Below are 21,034 nucleotides of genomic sequence, written 5' to 3' on the forward strand. Positions count from 1 at the left end.
GAATGTTTACAGCCTGGTTTTATCTGTGGATAGATATACACTGTGTTTACTGTTTTACAGTCTAGCATATTCATAATCACACCACTGATATAACAGCTATGACCCTGCACAGATTCTTCCTGTGCATATAGAAACACTGAGCAATGTTGAAAAGAGCAGGGTCAAAGGTTATAACTTATCGACTCCCATAGTTAAGGGTAAAAACTCCATTGTTTATTTTGCAACTAATATTTAATAAGAAGGCTGCTTCAATTGTTGTGTAGTTACAGCATTACATTCTGTAAACAATATTTTAAAGCATTCTAAACAAACATTTAGACAATTGATTCTTTATCTCTGTCTGGAGATATCAGATAATCTACAGGTTCATCACTTTTGCTAGAGTCTGTCACCTTTAGCTGGAGGTTGTCACTAGTGGCTCTGGTGACACTGTCATAAGATGGAGGGAAAGAGGTTGAGGACACAGTTTCTGATTTGTCTATTGGCCTACAATAATTTTCATTCATCATGAATGCAATGAGACCTTCTTTCTCAGGTGCCTCATCTTCAAGCATGTTGCCATCACAAGCCTGGTGACGGTATAAGAAAGAGGCCTGCTTCAAGGAGCGTTGAAACAAATGACTCCTGTAGGCCCTCTGGATAATAATGGCAGAAACCTCCTCTTGTTTCCGTCTGAGTGTGGTTGTGATTGGTTCATAAGAAATTTTAGATGGATTGGCAGCCATAAACTTTTCCTCCATCTGTATTTTAAGGGCATCCATTTCCCCAGTTTCTCCTAGTACCCGTTTGGTAAAAGCAAATAAAATATCCAAGCAGTGGATCCTATCTCCGCTAACCATGGGAAGGTCCATGGCTATGAGTTTAATTTTGTTTGGTTTTGCTATGCGTAAAGGTTCTGCCAGAGCATCTGCAAAGTCTGAAAGTGCCGAATACTCAATAAACTGAGTTGCCTCAGGATCAAACTTCTCCCAGATTTCATAAAACATATCAAAGTCATCTTCACCTAGAGGCTCTGTACTTTCCTCAGTGGCTACGCTGAAGTTCTCTAAAATAATGGCTATGTACATGTTTACAACAATGAGAAATGATATAATGATATAAGTAACAAAGAATAGAATCCCTACAGCAGGGCTTCCACAGTCTCCCTTGGAACCATTTGCATTTTTTAGGTTCGGATCACAATATGGCGGTCCAGTGTTTAAAATAGGATTGAGAAGACCGTCCCAGCCAGCTGAGGTTGTGATTTGGAAGAGACAGAGCATGCTGTTAGCGAAGGTTTGGAAGTTGAACATGTCATCAATCCCTTGCTCCTTTTTAACATAGGCAAAATTAGCCATGCCAAAAATGGCATAAATAAACATGACCAGAAAAAGGAGGAGACCAATGTTGAACAGAGCAGGAAGAGACATCATTAAGGCAAAAAGGAGAGTTCTAATTCCTTTGGCTCCCCGTATAAGTCTTAGGACCCGGCCAATCCGAGCCAAGCGAATGACTCTGAAGAGTGTAGGAGAGAAAAAATATTTTTGAATGATATCAGAAAGCACAGTACCTTTAAGAAAAAAGAAATAAATAACCAATTAATACATGGGCAACAATTCTAGATGTTCTCATAAAATGATTATTCCAGATTACTAACAAGAACAATGAACATTCCCCCAACTGTCCTACTAACTGTGCCTTTGCCTTCTCCTAGAGCAGAGGTTCTCAACCAGGGCGCCCTGGGGGCTGTGAGCAGGTTTCAGGGAATCCGCTAAAATAAACCAGAGATCAGGGCCAGTGTTAGACTTCCTGGGGCTCAGGGCAGAAAGCCAAAGCCCAAGCTACGTGGGGCAGAAGCCAAAGCCCGAGCAATTCAGCTTTGCAGGGCCCCTGTGGCGTGGGACCACAGGCAATTGCCCTGCTTGCTACCCCCCTAACGCCAGCCCTGGCTTTTAATCTACTGGATATGCCAAAAAGCAGTTGTTGTGGCACAGGCAGGCTGTGGAGGTTTTTACAGCAAATTGGGGGAGCCTCAGAAAGAAAAAGGTTGAAACCCCCTGTCCTAGAGGAAACACAGCTAAGGGGCTGATGGATTGGTTGGATTTCATGCCCACTCAATCCTCAGGCTCTTTGTTGAGTCTACAGACAAAGATGTCAAGGAAAGTCATAGTTTTTATGCTGTGGACACCTGCCTATTACACAGCTGGAAATGGCCTAACCTGATGCTCACTTTAGATAAGCTATTACCAGCAGGACAGTGGGGTGGGAGGAGGTATTGTTTCATATTCTCTGTGTATATATAAAGCCTGCTGCAGTTTCCACGGTATGCAACTGATGAAGTGAGCTGTAGCTCACGAAAGCTCATGCTCAAATAAATTGGTTAGTCTCTAAGGTGCCACAAGGACTCCTTTTCTTTTTGCGAATACAGACTAACACGGCTGTTACTCTGAAACAGTGGGACTGAGATCACCAGTTCAATTAATACAGGCCACAAGTAGTTATAGCTTTCAGTCACTACCATTTGAGCCATTGCTCCTGAGGTGAAAGACTATAATACCCCAGTGTTCATCCCCCCTGACCAAATTTACTTGGATAAAAAAGTATAAAGTAACATGAATGTCTTTAGGAGACATGAGAGTTAAATGCTGGTTTTAATGGAAATAATCTCTAGAATGTTCCTCAGTTACTTTTCTTCATTTGATCAGTCATTCGTCTCCAACTGTATCATTTTCCCAATTGTTATTTTCTTTTTAATTGGCAGTTCACACTCAGATTGTAAACTCTCTGGGGCAGGAACCGTTTTATTCTGTGTCTGTATATCACCTAGCATAATGGGGTTCTGGTCTATGCCTGGGTCTGCTAGGCACTACTGCCATACAAATAATAAATAATAATAACGGCCCAAGTGGCTTTTGACTTTTCCTCTTACACCCTAATGCATTGCAACTACTAATCCTCTGACTGCCATTTCTCTAACACACCCTCCTGTGTTCCTATCAGCCACTAAATGCCCATTGAAATCAATGCCAGGGGACGTGAGGGTGTTACTTGTTACTTTCAGCAGTATGGCACGTATGGTCTACCTGGATGTATCTCTTATGTTCAGCATACCCAAACTCTCTACCTTTGCCTGGTCATGCCACATTTGATTGTTATGTGGTGTTATTTAGATATGATTTAAATATAATTAAAATATTTAGGACCCAGTCCTGTAAGTGGCTCTCCCATTGGTGGAACTGAGGGTACCTGATGCCAAGGTGGAGGTGCTCAGCACCATATTGCAAAAAGCATTTAATACAGGCCAAACACATCTCCACCTTTTATTTGTTCCGTTTCCACCTTTTATTTGTTCCGTTTTGGCAAAAAGACTTCTCTGCCATTGAATTTTACCTACCCACAATGGATAGAATCACAACAACAAAATCAAATATGTTCCAGCCATTGGTGAAGTAGTAGTGTCTTAGAGCCAACATTTTGATGCTGCACTCTGCTGTGAAGATGGCAACAAAGAGCATGTTGATTTTATGAAGGATGTTCACTTTGTCTAGACTCTGGTCATCCGTTTCCACCATCATGGTGACCATGTTAAGGCAGATGAGAATCATGATGGAAACATCAAAGGCTTGTTTTGACACTATGTCAAAGATAAAACCTTGGTATTTGTTCTGAAACAAAGGAAAGGATCATTAGTGTTAGTTATGAGACTCAGATCATATAAAATGATGATATCATTCCCTCCCCTTGCAACTGGAATCCCAAAGAAAATATGTCACAATTTCCACATGGAACGTTGTAAATGTAAAGGGGGTGATGGATTGGTTGGATTTTCATGCTCATTCAATCCTAAGGCTCTTTGCTGAGTCTACCAACAATCATGCCAATAGTAGTGGTAGCTTTTATGAATGGTAACCTCTTTATTACAAATTGGGACTGCGATCCCCAGTTCATTTAATACAGGCCACAATAGCTAACGGTGTTACACCATTCATTCACTTGTCCCCAGATCATCATTGTAGTGCAGCGGCGATTATAAGACACACAATTCACTACACTTTCAAACAATGGCTGAATCAAACAAATTATATGACAAAAGGGGCATTTTTTTCAGGGGATTGTATTCACTCAATGAAAGACATTCACTGAATATACATATTTCAATTGGAATAACATAGATATTCTCACCAGTGGCCTTGGGATGGGTTTTTGGGGTTTTTTGGAGCCCAGTTTTTTCATTGCATTGTAATACTTTTTCTGTTCCTCTGTCATAAAGATGTCTTGCCCACCTAAGTATAGAGAGATAAAGCTATTACTTTTGTTGAACGTTAAGTATTATTGCAATTTAAACTAAGTTTGAGGTATTGGGAGTCTCCATCCTTTTCTATTTTCTTCCTTTTAACACCTAATCAGTGCCTAATGGGGTGTAGTACTGTGGTACTGTAAGTAGTAATCCACATTAAGGCAGAAGGCAGGAGTTAGTGGGCAGCAAGGATGAGTAGTGATTCAGGGCTAGACTGTGACATTTTGGTGTTGGTACATGGGTGAGGGAGGATTCTAGGAGCTTCCTCCCTCCTTCGCTTTGTGCATAAACGGCTAATCACAATCACATTTCTCAGGGGAATGTAAAGACAGCTCCATCCCTGGGTGCACACATTGCCCCAAAGATGGAAGGGGAGGACAGGCTGCAACATTCTAAAGGATGGTGACCACTTGAACACACCATCCCTTGCACACGGGGGACTTTGGGAAGGCACATGTCCCTGAGGCACAATTAATCCCTGAGGTCCCTCTGGGCTGGTGCTGTTAACACTGCTTCCTGATTAGTGTGAGTACAATCTAACTCCCAGTGTTTACAGAGCACTTGCTCTGCATAGAGATAATGGGCTGCAGCAACTGTAAATTTGTAATGTAATGCAAGATGGTTCCTAAGGATGTTCTGCTGAGATTCTAGACTGGCTGTGCTGCTGCTCTAAATCCATTCCTCGTGCCCCTCCACACAGCAGTCACAAGGGGCTGCACAGCATGTACAGTGTACTTATCTTTTTCTTTTGTTGGTTAAAATTGTCAATAATGACGCCTATGAAGAGATTCAATGTGAAGAAAGACCCGAAGATGATGAAAATCACAAAGTAGAGGTACATGTATAAATTACATTCCCATTCAGGTTGCTCCTCACACTGCAAATATAAAAGGCAAATGTAAAAAGAAGAGGGAGAAAAACTGTACCATTACCACACACATCAAAAGATTAAAAACAAACTCACTCAATAACACAGAAAATATTATAAAAGTTAAGTACCCATTCAGTGTTTAAGCATTCAGTGCTTGCCATTAAAAGGTCACCATTGGTATCACAAATACCACCATCATTTCAGTTACACTTTATAATACTGTCACTATGATCACAATGTCATTACATTGTATTTTCAGTCTAAATACAGAGTGTAATTCATGTAGTTAATCTTCGGTTAGAAGATTTTGCATTGGGTGCATGTATTAAAAAGTGCAACTTCAGAATATATCCACTGTAATGCATTAAATATGAAATAAAAAAAGGGAACAAATAAATCGATCTTCTGGCTATACTCCTGCTTATATGAACTAGTGATAATCATGGATATTAATAGAATAACTGTTAGGAGAGAAACTGATTTGACATAACAGCAGCAATTTTGTGCACTTAGCCACCATAAGCTGGAAGCGAGGGCACCACAGAGTCAGGAAAAATCTGGCCTTGGCTTAGGCAAATAGAACAAAAACATCTACACAATTGCAGTGTTACTAACTAAGATAGATAAAGTGAAAGGACAGATTCATGCAAAGGGGGATGGGGGAGGATGGAGAATGTGAATGGCTGACCTTGGTTTGGCAGGGCCTGCATTTGTAAGTTTCTTGCTGAAGTTGCTTTGCTGATAAGTAAATTAATGAATTATTATTCGCTGTTGCTAGGGAGATTGCTAGCCTATTAGGGACCCTTATGAATTATGTGCTTGGTCAGGAGAAAACCTATAAAGAGTTTAGTTAGAGAGTGTACTTTGGAGAAGCCTGGAATAAGTTCTTTTGACTGGATTTCTATGAGCTTGGGAGTCTGACAACAAAACTCCAGCTGCAGAAGGCAGGCTGGCCACTGGAACCCTGTGGCTGTCCTCGACATCACCTCAGACTTTGGGTAACTATATTTGGGGTTTCAGAGTAACAGCCGTGTTAGTCTGTATTCGCAAAAAGAAAAGGAGTACTTGTGGCACCTTAGAGACTAACCAATTTATTTGAGCATAAGCTTGCGTGAGCTATAGCTCACTTCATCGGATGCATAAAGTGGAAAATACAGTGAGGCTGTTTTTATACACACAGACCATGAAAAAAAAAAGTGAGGATGTTTTTATACACACAGACCATGAAAAAATGGGTGTTTACCACTACAAAAGGTTTTCTCTCCCCCCACCCCACTCTCCTGCTGGTAATAGCTTATCTAAAGTGATCACTCTCCTTACAATGTGTATGATAATCAAGGTGGGCCATTTCCAGCACAAATCCAGGGTTTAATAAGAAAGTCTGAGGAATGGGGGGGGGGGGGAAGGGGGAAAGAATAAACAAGGGGAAATAGGTTACTTTTTATAATGACTCAACCACTCCCAGTCTCTATTCAAGCCTAAGTTAATTGTATCCAATTTGCAAATTAATTCCAATTCAGCAGTCTCTCGTTGGAGTCTGTTTCTGAAGTTTTTCTGTTGTAATATCGCAACTTTCATGTCTGTAATCGCGTGACCAGAGAGATTGAAGTGTTCTCCAACCGGTTTATGAATGTTATAATTCTTGACATCTGATTTGTGTCCATTTATTCTTTTACGTAGAGACTGTCCGGTTTGACCAATGTACATGGCAAAGGGGCATTGCTGGCACATGATGGCATATATCACATTGGTAGATGTGCAGGTGAACGAGCCTCTGATAGTGTGGCTGATGTGATTAGGCCCTGTGATAGTGTCCCCTGAGTAGATATGTGGGCACAGTTGGCAACAGGCTTTGTTGCAAGGATAGGTTCCTGGATTAGTGGTTCTGTTGTGTGGTATGTGGTTGCTGGTGAGTATTTGCTTCAGGTTGGGGGGCTGTCTGTAGGCAAGGACTGGCCTGTCTCCCAAGATTTGTGAGAGTGATGGGTTGTCTTTCAAGATAGGTTGTAGATCCTTGATAATGCGTTGGAGGGGTTTTAGTTGGGGGCTGAAGGTGACGGCTAGTGGCGTTCTGTTATTTTCTTTGTTAGGCCTGTCCTGTAGTAGGTGACTTCTGGGTACTCTTCTGGCTCTGTCAATCTGTTTCTTCACTTCAGCAGGTGGGTATTGTAGTTGTAAGAATGCTTGACAGAGATCTTGTAGGTATTTGTCTCTGTCTGCGGGGTTGGAGCAAATGCGGTTGTATCGTAGAGCTTGGCTTTAGACAATGGATTCCAACACACCTCTGAACAACATACTAATCCACAGAGACCTCCCTACCAACACTACAAAAAGAAGGATTCTAGGTGGACTCCTCCTGAAGGTCGAGACAGCAGACTGGACTTCTACATAGAGTGCTTCCGCTGACGTGCACGGGCTGAAATTGTGGAAAAGCAGCATCACTTGCCCCACAACCTCAGCAGTGCAGAACATAATGCCATCCACAGCCTCAGAAACAACTCTGACATCATAATCAAAAAGGCTGACAAAGGAGGTGCTGTTGTCATCATGAATAGGTTGGAATATGAAAAAGAGGCTGCTCGGCAGCTCTCCAACACCACTTTCTACAAACCATTACCCTCTGATCCCACTGAGGGTTACCAAAAGAAACTACAGCATTTGCTGAAGAAACTCCCTGAAAAAGCACAAGATTAAATCCGCACAGACACACCCATGGAACCCCGACTTGGGATATTCTATCTACTATCCAAGATCCATAAACCTGGAAATCCTGGGCGCCCCATCATCTCAGGCATTGGCACCCTGACAGCAGGATTGTCTGGCTATGTAGACTCCCTTCTCAGGCCCTACGCTACCAGCACTCCCAGCTACCTTCGAGACACCACTGACTTCCTGAGGAAACTACAATCCATTGGTGATCTTCCTGAAAACACCATCCTGGCCACTATGGATGTAGAAGCCCTCTACACCAACATTCCACACAAAGATGGACACTATCCCCGATAATGTCACGGCTAACCTGGTGGCTGAACTTTGTGACTTTGTCCTCACCCATAACTATTTCACATTTGGGGACAATGTATACCTTCAAATCAGCGGCACTGTTATGGGTACCTGCATGGCCCCACAGTATGCCAACATTTTTATGGTTGACTTAGAATAACGCTTCCTCAGCTCTCGTCCCCTAATGCCCCTACTCTACTTGCGCTACACTGATGACATCTTCATCATCTGGACCCATGGAAAAGAAGCCCTTGAGGAATTCCACCATGATTTCAACAATTTCCATCCCACCATCAACCTCAGCCTGGACCAGTCCACACAAGAGATCCACTTCCTGGACACTACAGTGCTAATAAGCGATGGTCACATAAACACCACCCTATACCGGAAACCTACTGACTGCTATTCCTACCTACATGCCTCCAGTTTTCACCCTGACCACACCACACGATCCATTGTCTACAGCCAAGCTCTATGATAGCTCACAAAAGCTTATGCTCAAATAAATTGGTTAGTCTCTAAGGTGCCAAAAGTACTCCTTATATTTGGGGGGCTTCTAGACTATTGCTAGTTTTGATGTGTGCTTTGTACTCAGTAAAAACAAGGACTTTTGAATGAAAGCACTCTTGTGTGTACCCCACTGACTTATTTCCTGACACTACCTGGAAAACAAAGATTAGTTACCATAGCTTTGGGTTCAGATAACCCCAGGTAACGTTACCACAGTGTAATTACATTTTAATTGCAATGTAATTGCAGTGTTCAGTCACTTTAGTATAAACTACAGTATAGTTAGAGTCCATCTATTTTAAACAATACACCTTATTTCTTTTACTAAGAATAGAAAATCATTGTGAAAGCTGTTTGCTATCTGTTGGTAAATGTTAATTTCTGTATGGTGACCACTCCATAAGGATCATTTTAATCACAACTTCCACTTAATACAACACATCTTGCAATAAAAAAAATAAGATCTATGGAAAATCTAAAGATCCATTCATCTTTGTGAGTCTCAGGTTTGTATTCACCTTTCTGTCTGGCTTAAAAAGATTGGAAAACTGAATCCTAAGGCAGTACGACGTGTAACGTAAATCGACATAGCACCATTATGTCAATTTATGCCAGCCATGGATCTGCTCCCTCCAAATCTCAGTTTCCTGTTGCAGGACAGGAGGTCAGTTAACTGTCACCTGGAAGTTATTTGTGTCCTGAGTTGGGCCCAGGTTTTAATATTTTTAAACTATTCTTGTACTCTATATAGTTACATTTCCAAAGTGATCCATAATATAAACCCCACTACACAAATGATGGCACACATCCTAGACCCATTTCAGTCACTCTACATTTCACTAGCACATTAGACAAAATTCTGCCCTAAGTTAAACTTGGTGCAGCCCCAAAGAAGTCAAGTGAGTTGCACACAGATAGTTTTGCTGTTAACCAGCCAGAACAGTGCAAAATTCAACTAAACAGGAAAGAAGGATGCAAGAAGAAAGCATTTAATTTGAGTGACTTACCCCTCGTGAATCTACTGCTGCATACATAATGTCCATCCAACCTTTAAATGTTGCCTAGGAAAAATCAACAACACATACTTAGGAAAATCATAAGCCGACCAAATGGTTACATTACTGCTTTGTGTTTTTCTAGAAAATATTATGGTAAGCATATTCATCATTATTAATTAATTGCTTTTTCTTTAAAGCAAAATATACCCATTAATTTTTTTTCACATAGGTACTTGAGATCACACTGAGGTCGTTTTCCCTTCTGGGTTGTCTTATTCATGCAATTTTTTTCTTTTCTTTCTTGAAATTTTTAGTGGTAAAATAATGGCTTTTAATGGAGATTTAAAAAAAAACCAAACAAACATGGCAATTAAATCTCCAGAATTCAGAACGGCTTCTTTCTGCAGGTAAGAAATTGAAGTAAATGGGAAATATCAATGTGTCACTGCAGAATGAAAATATGCCTGGTTGATTTCAGGAAAAAACAAAACATGGCCTTGTTTCTTGCACCTGGCTGAGCTACATTCAGTTCAGACCTGAGGAAGTGGGAGGGAAGGGAGCTTTATTCTGTCTTTGCGGCTCCCTGATTCAGAGGCTAGCAAGGGATCTGTTCTGATAGCTGGGAACTGCTGGATCAGAGACCCTATGGCCATGTCCCTTTCTCCTTGCTACAACCCTTATAACCCAGACCCAGAGGGGGTAAGATCTGCTACATTACAGGAGGACTAGGGCCTGCTATGAGGTTACAAACATGACCTTTTCAACCGTCAACTCAAGTTGCTTTAGCATTAAAAAAGATTCTGAAGACTTAGGGCCCAACTACAGACCCCTTATTCATTTTGGCGAGCACTGACTCCTGTGTGCATTCACAGTGAAGCTCCAATTCTGCTCTCATGGAGTAAATCAGGGGTAACACTGTGAAAATCAACAGAGTCACATTGTAGCATAAGTAAGAGGAAAATCAGGCTCCCAGGGTCTGTTCAGCTTTGAGGAGAGTCTTCAAAAGCTGTGAACGTGCAGGTGCATATCAAGCTCAGCAGACAGAATAATGGGAAAGTTTTAAAGAACGTGCTCCCATTTTACACAGTGGATCAGGATTACATTTCATTTAAAAAAGAAAGATAAGGTTTGTGTAAAGAACATAGAATAGTCTAGAGATAAGCCATTACAGAGGTTTCACTGCTGATTATGGCTCTATAGGGGGATTTTTTTTGCACAGAAACTTGAATAAAAGAACATTTCTAAAAAACAAAAAATGTGTTTTTACCATTTTTGTCCCCCCCGTGCTATTAATAAGGTCATGTATTTTAGCAGGGACTTCCTTCCTTGCTTTGCACCTCACACTTGTTGACACACCAGGGAAGTTACAAGGTCTGGTTCTCATTTACCTTACTGCTCTGGCATTATAAAGAGGCCTTAAATTGGGCGTGAATGTAATTTAAGGCCCTTTAAGGCTGCCAGTGCAGAGTAAAAGGATCTTGGTGTAGCCCCTCAGAATGAAAATGTGGCCCACAATCCTATTTTTAGAACATCGAAATCTACTGCCATGATACTTGGCAATTCAGCCCTTTGTGTTCAGCCAGGTATATCCAAAGTGCTTTTTCAAAAACTCCATTATATACTCTATTATTAAATTAAATCTTTAAGGTAATGCATTCTATTCTTGCTTTTAAATTCTGCTTAACCAACAGAAAATTCATAGCGAGGTCAACACTATTTATTTTTAATGAAAATATTTATATAAAACTGTATTTATAATGTTGTACCTGTTCTCACCCACTGGATAAAACAGATTAACCCCTGAAAATCAGCACCTTTTGGAAAATCTATATAACTGTTCAGAGACTCAGAGAAGAGTTGAGAGGGCAGGTGATGTGATCAGTGGTTTCACTGAAACAAATGGTTATTTAACCCTGTCATGTTGATCCCTCTCAGCTGCTCTAACGGTTTTTTTGCTGCTCTTTTTCTAATCCTGTGAAAGGCTTTTCAGTCTTCTTCTTGTCACTTTCCACTTACAGTTCAATCTGCTTTTCAGAGAGACTGGGATTGGAGGAAATAAGAGGTCACACTCTGTCAATGACAGCAGAAAAGGCATGCTTACAAATGAATATGATTTTAACTTGCACTGTTCTTCCAATCTTTTATCTTCCTTAGGCATTTTATCCTTGGTATTTATGGTAAATGGGCTAGATTCCAGCCAGTGTGAGAGTGTAACATTTAGCATACAACATGGTTGTACTTAGTGACAGTGGCTGGTGAAATGATCTGATGAAGATAAAATATTATGGGAATGCAGGACTGTGATTTTATATTTTACCAAATGGTCTACAAGTGAGATAATTAAAAATCCTATTGGGCTTCTGGAAGACTTCCTTAGACACTTCATCTGCAAAGAGGAACAGATATCAGGAATGAAAGAAACATAACACTGGGAAAGGAAATTATTTATCTGGAATTAGTAGCCACTTACATACTGAATAAAGAAATGACAAAAATCTTCCTGGGAGTGTTTGTGATATTATCCTGCCTGGAAGCTATCCAGAGAAACATCATTTTCAACTGAAATTGTCATGTGATGAGATTATCTGTGGATAAACTCATCTTGGGACATGATTACATTTTGTTATTAGATTATTGGTTAGACACCATGCAGTAAATTAGAATAGGGAGAGGATAGGTGGACTGTGTCTAAATGGCCCTCAGAATATTTGTCAGGCAACCAAAAGGCAAATATCTTAAAATAAAACAAACACTTTAAATTTGGCACTGGGAGAAACTCTCTTTAAATGGAGGAAATCCAAGATAGCTGCCACAAAGGACTCCAATGGCTGTTTTTGAAGGTGGAAGAAGTTTCATTTTTATATTTTCAACATGCCTCTTTGAACATTGCTCTTGCTTAAAGAAGCATTTTAAAACTAAAACAAATCATTCAACACCACATCAGGGTTAACGCTTCATAGGGACACATTTAAGATGGCACTAACAAGCAAGAACAAGTTTCTTCTTCTGTTGTGCTAACTCTGTTCTAAGCCATTTTCACTGTTGCATGTCTCTAGTCCATTTTATTTTATAACTAATATTAATTTAATGTTATGATCATTTGCTGTAGAGGGCACTAAAGAATAATGTAAACATCAAGGTCCAACAAAGCTACACACGCCTTTCATGGCATGTAGCTTTTTTACCTGAAAAGAGATTATAAAACAGTTTTGCCAAAAGAGGCCTCCAATCTAGATCCCTCTACCAGGGAATAATGTTTTGTGAATAAGTGAACAGATCACTAATTAGCTGCTCTACATATTTCTGTAATGGGAACATTTCTGAAAGAGGCTGCAGAAGCTGTCTGAGCTACACTTGGATAATCTAAACTAGCTAACTAGTAACACAGCTTAATAAAGTTTGAGACCCACTTAGATAACCTTTGAGATGAAATGGCCTGGCCTCTGATTCTCTCTGCAAAGGCAACAAACAAACGATGTAGGCAAGACTTTGGATGACTATGATCTATCTAGATAGAACAACCGGGCCCTGCGGATATCTGAAGAGTGGAGTCTCTTGCTCCCTTGGCCGGAGTTTTGTTTAGGGAAGAGCACTGGTAGGGGACTCATGGTTTAGATGGAAGTCAGAAACAACCTGGGGAAGAAATTTTGGATAGGGCCTAAGAGGGGAACAGTGCATGGAGGGCCACCATGAGTGCTTGCAGCTCCCCAATCCTACAGACTGAAGTGACAGTCATTAAGAAGGCTGTTTTCATGGAGTGATGGTGCAATAAACATAATGCCAGAGGCTCAGAGGAAGGACCTGTTCATCCAAATAGAATTACATAGAGATCCCAGAAGTGAGGGAGTTCCTGCACCAGTGGGAATATGTGTGTTAGCCCTTTGAAGAATCTAGTCATTACATGATGTGAAACTCACGTGTGGTCCTGTGTAGTGGGATGTTGTGCTGATGTAGCTCCCAGATGCACCATTACAGAACTGATAGAAAGTCCTGATCTTTTTAATGACATTAAGTAATCCAGAATATTATGAATGTTCGATTCTGTAGGAGACATACTGTGGAGCTCTGCCCAAAGGGAGCCTTTTCTACTTTCCTGCTTCCTTTCTACTCCGTATAAGAATGTTTTGGGTGTCTCTAGAACAAGCTCTCTCCATAGATGCCAACCAGCATTCAGCATTCAGACTGTGATATGTAGAGAGGCTGGGTTTGGATGTAAGATACTCCCATTGTCCAGAGAGACCAGGTATGGACTCAGTGGCAATGTTGCAGGATAATAAATGGAAAGTCTCATGAAATCCAGGTGGGCCAAGCTGGTGCTATCAGGATCATTATAGCAGACTCTTGTTTGAACTTCCTTAGGACTCGCAGTAAGAGAGGGATCAGTGGATGTACATATATGAGATTTGGGATTCAAGGAATGTGGAATTTGTGTAAGGGAGATCCTGGACTCAGGCATCCCCTGGAGCAGAAGGTAGGGCACTTTCTGTTTATTTTTGTGGCAAATGGGTCCAAGGATGGGTGACCCTGTCTGTGAAAAGCTCTCCAAATTATGAGTCCATTATTGCCCACTTCTGTTCATTTGTAAATTTCCTGCTTAGGTGATCTGCTACAGTGTTCTGTAGTCCTGGTAGGTGCACGGCTATAAGGGTGATATGGTGGTGGATACACCAATTCCACAGCTAGATTGCTTCCAAACATAAAGGGGGTGATCATGCTCCTCCTGACCTGTTCACCTGGAACATCGCTGTGGTGTTCTCTGTCAAACGAATCGTTCTGAGTTCTAAGACATTAATGTGAAAACAAGTCTCCTCTCGGGACCACAAACCCTGAGGCTGATATTGATTTAGATGTGCTCTCCAGCTGAAGCTGGAAGCATTAGTCTCTGTTGTCTTTGATGGTCATATTGGAGAAAAAAGGAACACTGTTGCATACCTGAATGGGATTCTTCATCATTAATCTCTAGTGACTTTAGGACATGTGGAGGAATATGGACTGGAATATCTATATGATGCTTGCTCAGAAGGTGATAAATTTCAGCCACCCTTGCATAAAATGAAGGTAAAGTCTGGCATACAGAGTTATGAATGTGCACAAGGCCATGTAACCTAATAATTTCAGACACATTCTTACTGTTATCTGAGGCTGTTTTGGCAACTGACTTGTTGAGATCTTCCATGGCTTCAAATCTGGCTGAGGTAAGTATGCTCTCACTGTCGTGGGGTGCAGAAGAGCTGCCATCAACTCTATTTTCTGGGTGGGCACTACAGATGACTTCTAGTTCATTGATCTTGAGTCCCAAAGTGGAAAAGAGCTGTACGATGTGATGAACATAGTCTGTTATCTGTTGAGGTGAGCTCCCTCAAACAAACCAGTCATCAAGGGTAAACTTGTATTCTTTGCCATCTTAAATAAGATGCTATTATTTCAAGGCATTTTGAGAAAACCCCAGGGGTGGCTGATAACCGAAGGATCTTGTATTAGAAATATGAAGTCCCTATTATAACTCATTATTTCCTGTGTCCTAGGTAACGTGAAATATGTAAATACATGTCCTGGAGCTTGAGAGCTGCAAACCAGTCCTGCGGATCTAGGGATGGGATTATTGACGCAAAGGTTACCATTCTGAACTTGATTTGACAAATGAAGATCCAGAATAGGATCTTGGAGATTAAAAAAATAATGGGAACAAAGCCTTTTCTTTCTGTATTGAAGCGGTCCACCTTTTATTGCTCTCAGAGCCTCTACCTCCTGTTGCATTAGTCTTTCATGAGAGGGGTCATTGAAAAGGGACAGGAAGGATGGATGAGGAGTAAAGAGAGCTTGAAACTGGATTGAATATCCAACCTGGAGGTCTTTCTGGATCTAGCAGTCCTAGGTGATATTGGTCCAGGCATCTTGAAAATAAAGAACGATCCCCAAATGGGATAGGTCATGGGTACAGACCCTTTAGGTTTGGTTCTATGCAGCTCTCGACTCACTAAACCATCAAACTGGCAGTCTCAAGGTGGGAACTGGTCTCACCTGTGTTGATGAAGAAGCAGTGTAATCTTCTGTGTAATCTTTGTTTCTTCCAAGGCGTTCTGATGGCCTGTGATAGGGAGGATACAATGGGGAAGAAGTCTACCTAGGACAGGGATGTGTAACTTGCTTCCTTCTGGGTTGTCGTGTGTACATCCAGGGATATAAGAGTAGCTTGGGAGACCTTTAAAGGGTGTAATGCATCATCTGTCTTGCAGCTGAGAAGGTCACAACTCTCAAAAGGGAAATTCTTTATAGCAGTCTATCTTTCCCTGAAGATCATAACCATAACGCCCATTTCGTCATCACTGCTGTCGCCATTCTCCTTGCTGTACTGTGTGATGCATCAATTGCTGCCTGTAAGGAGGTCCAAGCTCTTAACTGACCCTCTGCAATTAAGAATCTTAAATCCTCCCTTGATTCCTATGGTAAGTTGTCTGTGAGGTCTGACACCTTATGCCAAACTGTCTCTGGTTGGTGAATAAATTGTTCTGAGCCAGCCTTGGAAGCAACAGAGGTGTGATTGGTCATAAAGGTGCAAGCTGCCACATGACCCGGGGCTGTAGATAGTTCCTTACTGAGGTTCTAAGGACTCCCTTGAATGGTTCTGACTAGATTTGACAAAGTTATGAATCTCTCCCTAGAAAGGTAGGTCCTGGCTGTCAATGAATCCAAGTATGTCCCTATGAACTATATTCTCTGTGCATGGATTAATGTGGATTTTCTAACATTGAGCTGAAGACCCAGTTCTTGGAAAAGGGAAAGGGTTGTCTGAGTGGATGACAGTACTGCTTCATAAAACTAACACTTGAGCAGCCAGTCGTTGAGGTACAGGAAGACTAAAATTGTCTCCCAAAGAAGGTAAGCAGACACTACTGCAAGGACCTTTGAGAATACCCTTGGAGTTGAGAAGAGGTGGAAGGAATGTATTCATTATTGAAAATTTTTCTAGTCGACTGTAAGGCTTAGGTATTTTCTGTGAGATGGGTGTATTACCATATGGAATCTCAAATCAGTCTCCACCCAAAAATAGAACCCCTTTCCTTTATGAAGAGCTGGAACTGGCTCTTTCACTTCTAAATTAAGGAAAGAATCTATTTTTTGCCTCAGTAGAAGCTTGTGAGAGAAATTCCTAAAGAGGGATGGGGAAGGGAGGTGCAAGGAGGGGAGGAAGAGACGTAAAGTGGATGAAGTAGCCCGATGTTATGACATCTATGACCACTTGTCTGTAGTGACCCATCTCCTAGCATGTTGGAAATGGGAAAGGGAGGAAGTGAGCAAAGGGTTGCAGCTGCTGAACTAGAGGTGTGAGAGGATTCAAACACTTGATCAACTCATCAAAACTGTTGTTTCAATGATTACTGGGTACTTGCAGAAGAAGGATGAGAAGCTCTCTTTATTTGGGACTTATGTCTCTTCCTGGGGGTTTGGTAGATCCGTGAAACCCAGAGAACTGAGCAGGATGAGAAATCTAGGCAGTTTTTGACCTATTCAATTTTCTTTCTTTTGTAGGAGTTACAGATACCTGGAGATCTTAACATGACCCTGGAGACTTTTAGTGTATGAAGAGATTCATCTGTTGTTTCTGAGAACAACTTTCAAACATCAAAGGGGAGATTCAGACGTCATGGACACTCCAGGAGTTAACGCCATGACACCCTGTGCATAACTAGTGCCATAAAAATGGACCTGGCAGTGGTGTCTGCGTCATCCAAGGACACTTGAAAAGACATCCTGACTAATAACTGGTCACTCCGTGATGATGCCTGAAATTGTTTTCTCTGTTCCCATGGAAGATGATCAATAAGGGCCATAAATTTATTATAGTTTGTGAAAGTATATTTAGCCATGACTGCTTGATAGTTTGTGATCCAAAATTTCAGGGTCACAGATGAATAGGACTTCTGTCCGAAGAGGCTTAAGCACTTTTGGTCATTGTCATGCAGGGCAGACTTGTAGTAGTGTTGCTTACCCTGCTCGTTCACTGCATTCACCACCAGAGAATGACATGCGGCAGGAGCGGTGGTGTGGAGAATAAAAGGTAATGGGTGTTTGCCAAACAATCTTTGCTGGGTCCAAGAGCACCTAATTAATGAATTATACAAATCTTGTGGGTGTTGCTGATTGTAAAATGTCAAATAATTTGTGTTGCGAATCCTTGACATCTTAGTGTGGTATTTGAAGAGCGTTGGCTACCTGCTTTATAAGGTCTCGAAATTGCTGGAAATCATTGGCCATGGATGGTGGTTGAGGTGTAATGGCCTCATCTGGAGATAATAAAGAACTAGGAGTTTGAGAGGTGTCTTCTTTATCTTCCTGTTCCTGAAATGTCTCCTCATGTTGGGATCTCAGTTGGCAAGAAGGGGAATGAATATCTCTAGCTCCCCCATTTGTCTGAGCTGGTGGTTTGGCAAATTGCTGTTGGTACGCAGCCCAGGGACCCCCAATATAGCCACTGGGGGAGTCCATAAAGGAGAGGTGATGGCATCCATGGTTGGTCCCATCACCTTGGTGACATACATGAGGATCTTCCCTAAACGTTTCAAAGAATCAGTTCCTGTGTGAGTGCGTAGGAGAACCCTGCACTGAGATGGAAGAGACTGAATAGAGGTCTCCCTCTTCCTCTTCAATATCCTCCAACTGGGGGGTACTAACAGAACAAGGTGGAAAGTCTGGAAGTACTGGAGAGTGACGGTAGTCTGGAGATCAGGGGCTTGGTACTGAGAAGTCTTCAGTACCCATGAAAAGTGGAGATTTTGGTTCATCTGCCACTGATAAGTCTTTTGAGTATCTAAATTCCTGTGGTACTGAGTGGAGGATTGGTACCGATGTGGTGGTGTGCTTGACAACAGAAGGAGATGATACTCTTAGAGCATACCGAAGTAGGCAGTGATAGTGTCTGATGCTTCAGTTTGCACAGTTCCCAGGGTCCTGACTGGAGAAGTACCAAAAATGGAGGTGTGCACAATGGTATTGGTGTGGAGGAGTGCTTATCCTTACCCTCTTTGTCCCTTGTAGACAGTATCAGGATTTTGTCAGAGCCGTGTTTGTCCTTGGATCTCCAAGAGTCCTTCACCTCGATGGTACCAAGCCGAGAGGTTGAGGCTTCTGATACCATGCACTTAGCAGGGGACTGAGGTCTTTTGGGAGCAGACTCCTTATGGTAGGGTGTCAAAGCTCCTCTTCTTGGGAGCCTTCACTGAAGCCTCAAGAATCTTCCCTTTCTTATGGGAAGATATGTGCTGAGGTCAAAGGAGCGCTAGATCTGCCCAGAGACAGATTTCTGGGGTGGGGGCAGGAGGAGTTTCTCCTGACCTGACTCTGAAGTGGGTCAAAGGGAGAGCTGCATCAGCAGCAGCCTCAACTTGATCTCCTGGTACTTCCTTCTCCTTCCTGGATTTAAGGGCCAGGCAGATATTACACTTCTGGGAGATGTGTGACTCTTCCAGACAGCAAACACACTTAGAGTGGCTGTTGCTAAACAGAATAGCTTCCTGACAGGAGAGGAAACATTTGAATCCTGGAGAGCCAGGCATGCCCTGCCAGAGATTAAGGCTCCCTGAAGGAAGAGAGAGGAACAAAGTTAATCCTCACACTACTTATCTACTAACAACTATTGCATCTAATACTAAATAGTAGTAAACTATAAACAAGAATTGAGCCATGGCATGCTCAAAGCCGATATGCTAGGGCTCTGTCTCAGGCTGAAGTAGTTGAGAAGGAAATGAGGGTGGTTTACAGCACAGTCCTTTACAGCCTTGGTGTGTGGCATGAGGATGTATAGGATGCATATGCAGCCCAAAGGATGCTGCTACTGGAAAATCTCCGATCAAAGGCTCAAGAGGTGCATACGCACTTGAAGCGGAGCATCCATAGGGACACGACTTGAAGAAGAACTAGTAGATGAAGCTTGGATATGATCACTCTAGAGTATATCTGGATGCTAGGATATCAAGGAGGGTTCAAACTTTTTCACCGTGTTGACTGCATTTTAATAGAGATTGTCTCATATAGATACCTTGTCTCCCATTTTGTATCCCATTTTGGATCACTTCCTCTCCCATTCATTCAACTACAGGTAGGGTTTACATGAAAAAGTATTATTCGGAAGGCATGAAAGGCAGGATTCTCAGCTGGTATGAAAGGGCCAAGCTCCACTGACTTCAGTGGAGTTTCTCCGATTTACAGCAGGTGAGGATCTGGGCCTTCATGGTATTTAGCTATTTTTAAGTAAATTTAGCAGCAGGAAGAGAGGAGGAGGAGGAGCCAGCATCATATGAGCAGCCAGATCTCTACAGCATGTCCTCTGCAGACCACCAGTGGTCGTTGGATGACAACTTTGGGATTTCTTTACTAGGTGGTCAGAGGATTTTAGTAAATGACTTTGAGCTGAATTCCTAGTATTAACTACACAAACTTCATTTGAGTTACTGCCAATTGACAGAGGTGTACATGAGAGGAGAATCGGGCCCTTTTCACTTAAGGTCTAACTGGAACACTGGTGATCCAGCACAGGTTCAGTAAAGCCAATAAACTGTATCCTGGCACATATGCCTTCACACAGTGCTACTTTCATTGTAGGAACTCTGACTCAATTTTGCTCTGGATTACAAACAGGAAGAAGAAGAACAAAATGGTTTCAAATCCACCCTTGGGGTTTGAGCACCCCCAGGATAACTCTAAAAGAGTGATGCATGGAGTATATCCCTGGAAACTCCTAATCTGAACCTAAAACCAGAAACGACAATAAATATTTATCAGATGGATTCATCAGCAAAAGTATAAATCATTTATACCATCAAATTGCATATGTTTGGCAGTCTAGGTAAAAAGGAAAAGTGTAGTTGTTAACTTGGAGTCAGATCCTAGGGGGTGCTGATTTTAGTAAAGCGCTGACGACACTCAGCACCTCATATGACTCGACCACTAGATATCTACCTAACAAGAACAAGTGTTTTTGATAATACTTACCACCTGTAGAAGAGCCAGGTAACCAGCACCAACGTTATCAAAGTTGACTTTAACTTTTGTCCAGTAAAAATTGCCTGTCACATTATAGATTATGCACTCGCTCATGTTATTAATAACTTTAGAGTCTAAAGGCATATCTCCTGCTGTCTTGTTAATGCATTTTCCAAACTTTCCTGCAAACAGGTTCACTCCCATGATGCTAAAAATGAGCCAGAAAATGAGGCAGACGAGCAGAACGTTCATGATGGAAGGGATGGCGCCTAACAGGGCATTCACAACCACCTTAAATAAGTGAAATAAAAGAAAAACATACAATTACTGCAGGCCTTCACATGAACACATCCCTAAGTAGCTGTTTTGTACACTAAAGTAACTGGGCCAATCCTC

General features: G+C 41.8%; 1 protein-coding gene across 4 annotated transcripts in view; it reads right to left on the minus strand.

Moving 5' to 3' along the window:
• Positions 1-314: 314 nt before the first annotated feature.
• LOC144260769 (sodium channel protein type 5 subunit alpha-like) overlaps positions 315-21,034 on the minus strand; it is a 263,536-nt gene continuing 242,816 nt past the window's right edge. For all 4 annotated transcript variants that reach the window (XM_077809502.1, XM_077809501.1, XM_077809503.1 and 1 more), the window contains 6 exons: positions 20,648-20,929; positions 9,668-9,721; positions 5,012-5,153; positions 4,162-4,262; positions 3,374-3,644; positions 315-1,549 (listed from right to left, as the gene is read on the minus strand). In XM_077809502.1, the coding sequence (XP_077665628.1) occupies positions 315-1,549; positions 3,374-3,644; positions 4,162-4,262; positions 5,012-5,153; positions 9,668-9,721; positions 20,648-20,929 (2,085 nt within the window). The remainder of the gene's footprint in view (positions 1,550-3,373; positions 3,645-4,161; positions 4,263-5,011; positions 5,154-9,667; positions 9,722-20,647; positions 20,930-21,034) is intronic.

The sequence above is a fragment of the Eretmochelys imbricata genome, chromosome 2 (assembly GCF_965152235.1).
Source record: "Eretmochelys imbricata isolate rEreImb1 chromosome 2, rEreImb1.hap1, whole genome shotgun sequence".
Lineage (NCBI taxonomy): Eukaryota > Metazoa > Chordata > Testudines > Cheloniidae > Eretmochelys > Eretmochelys imbricata.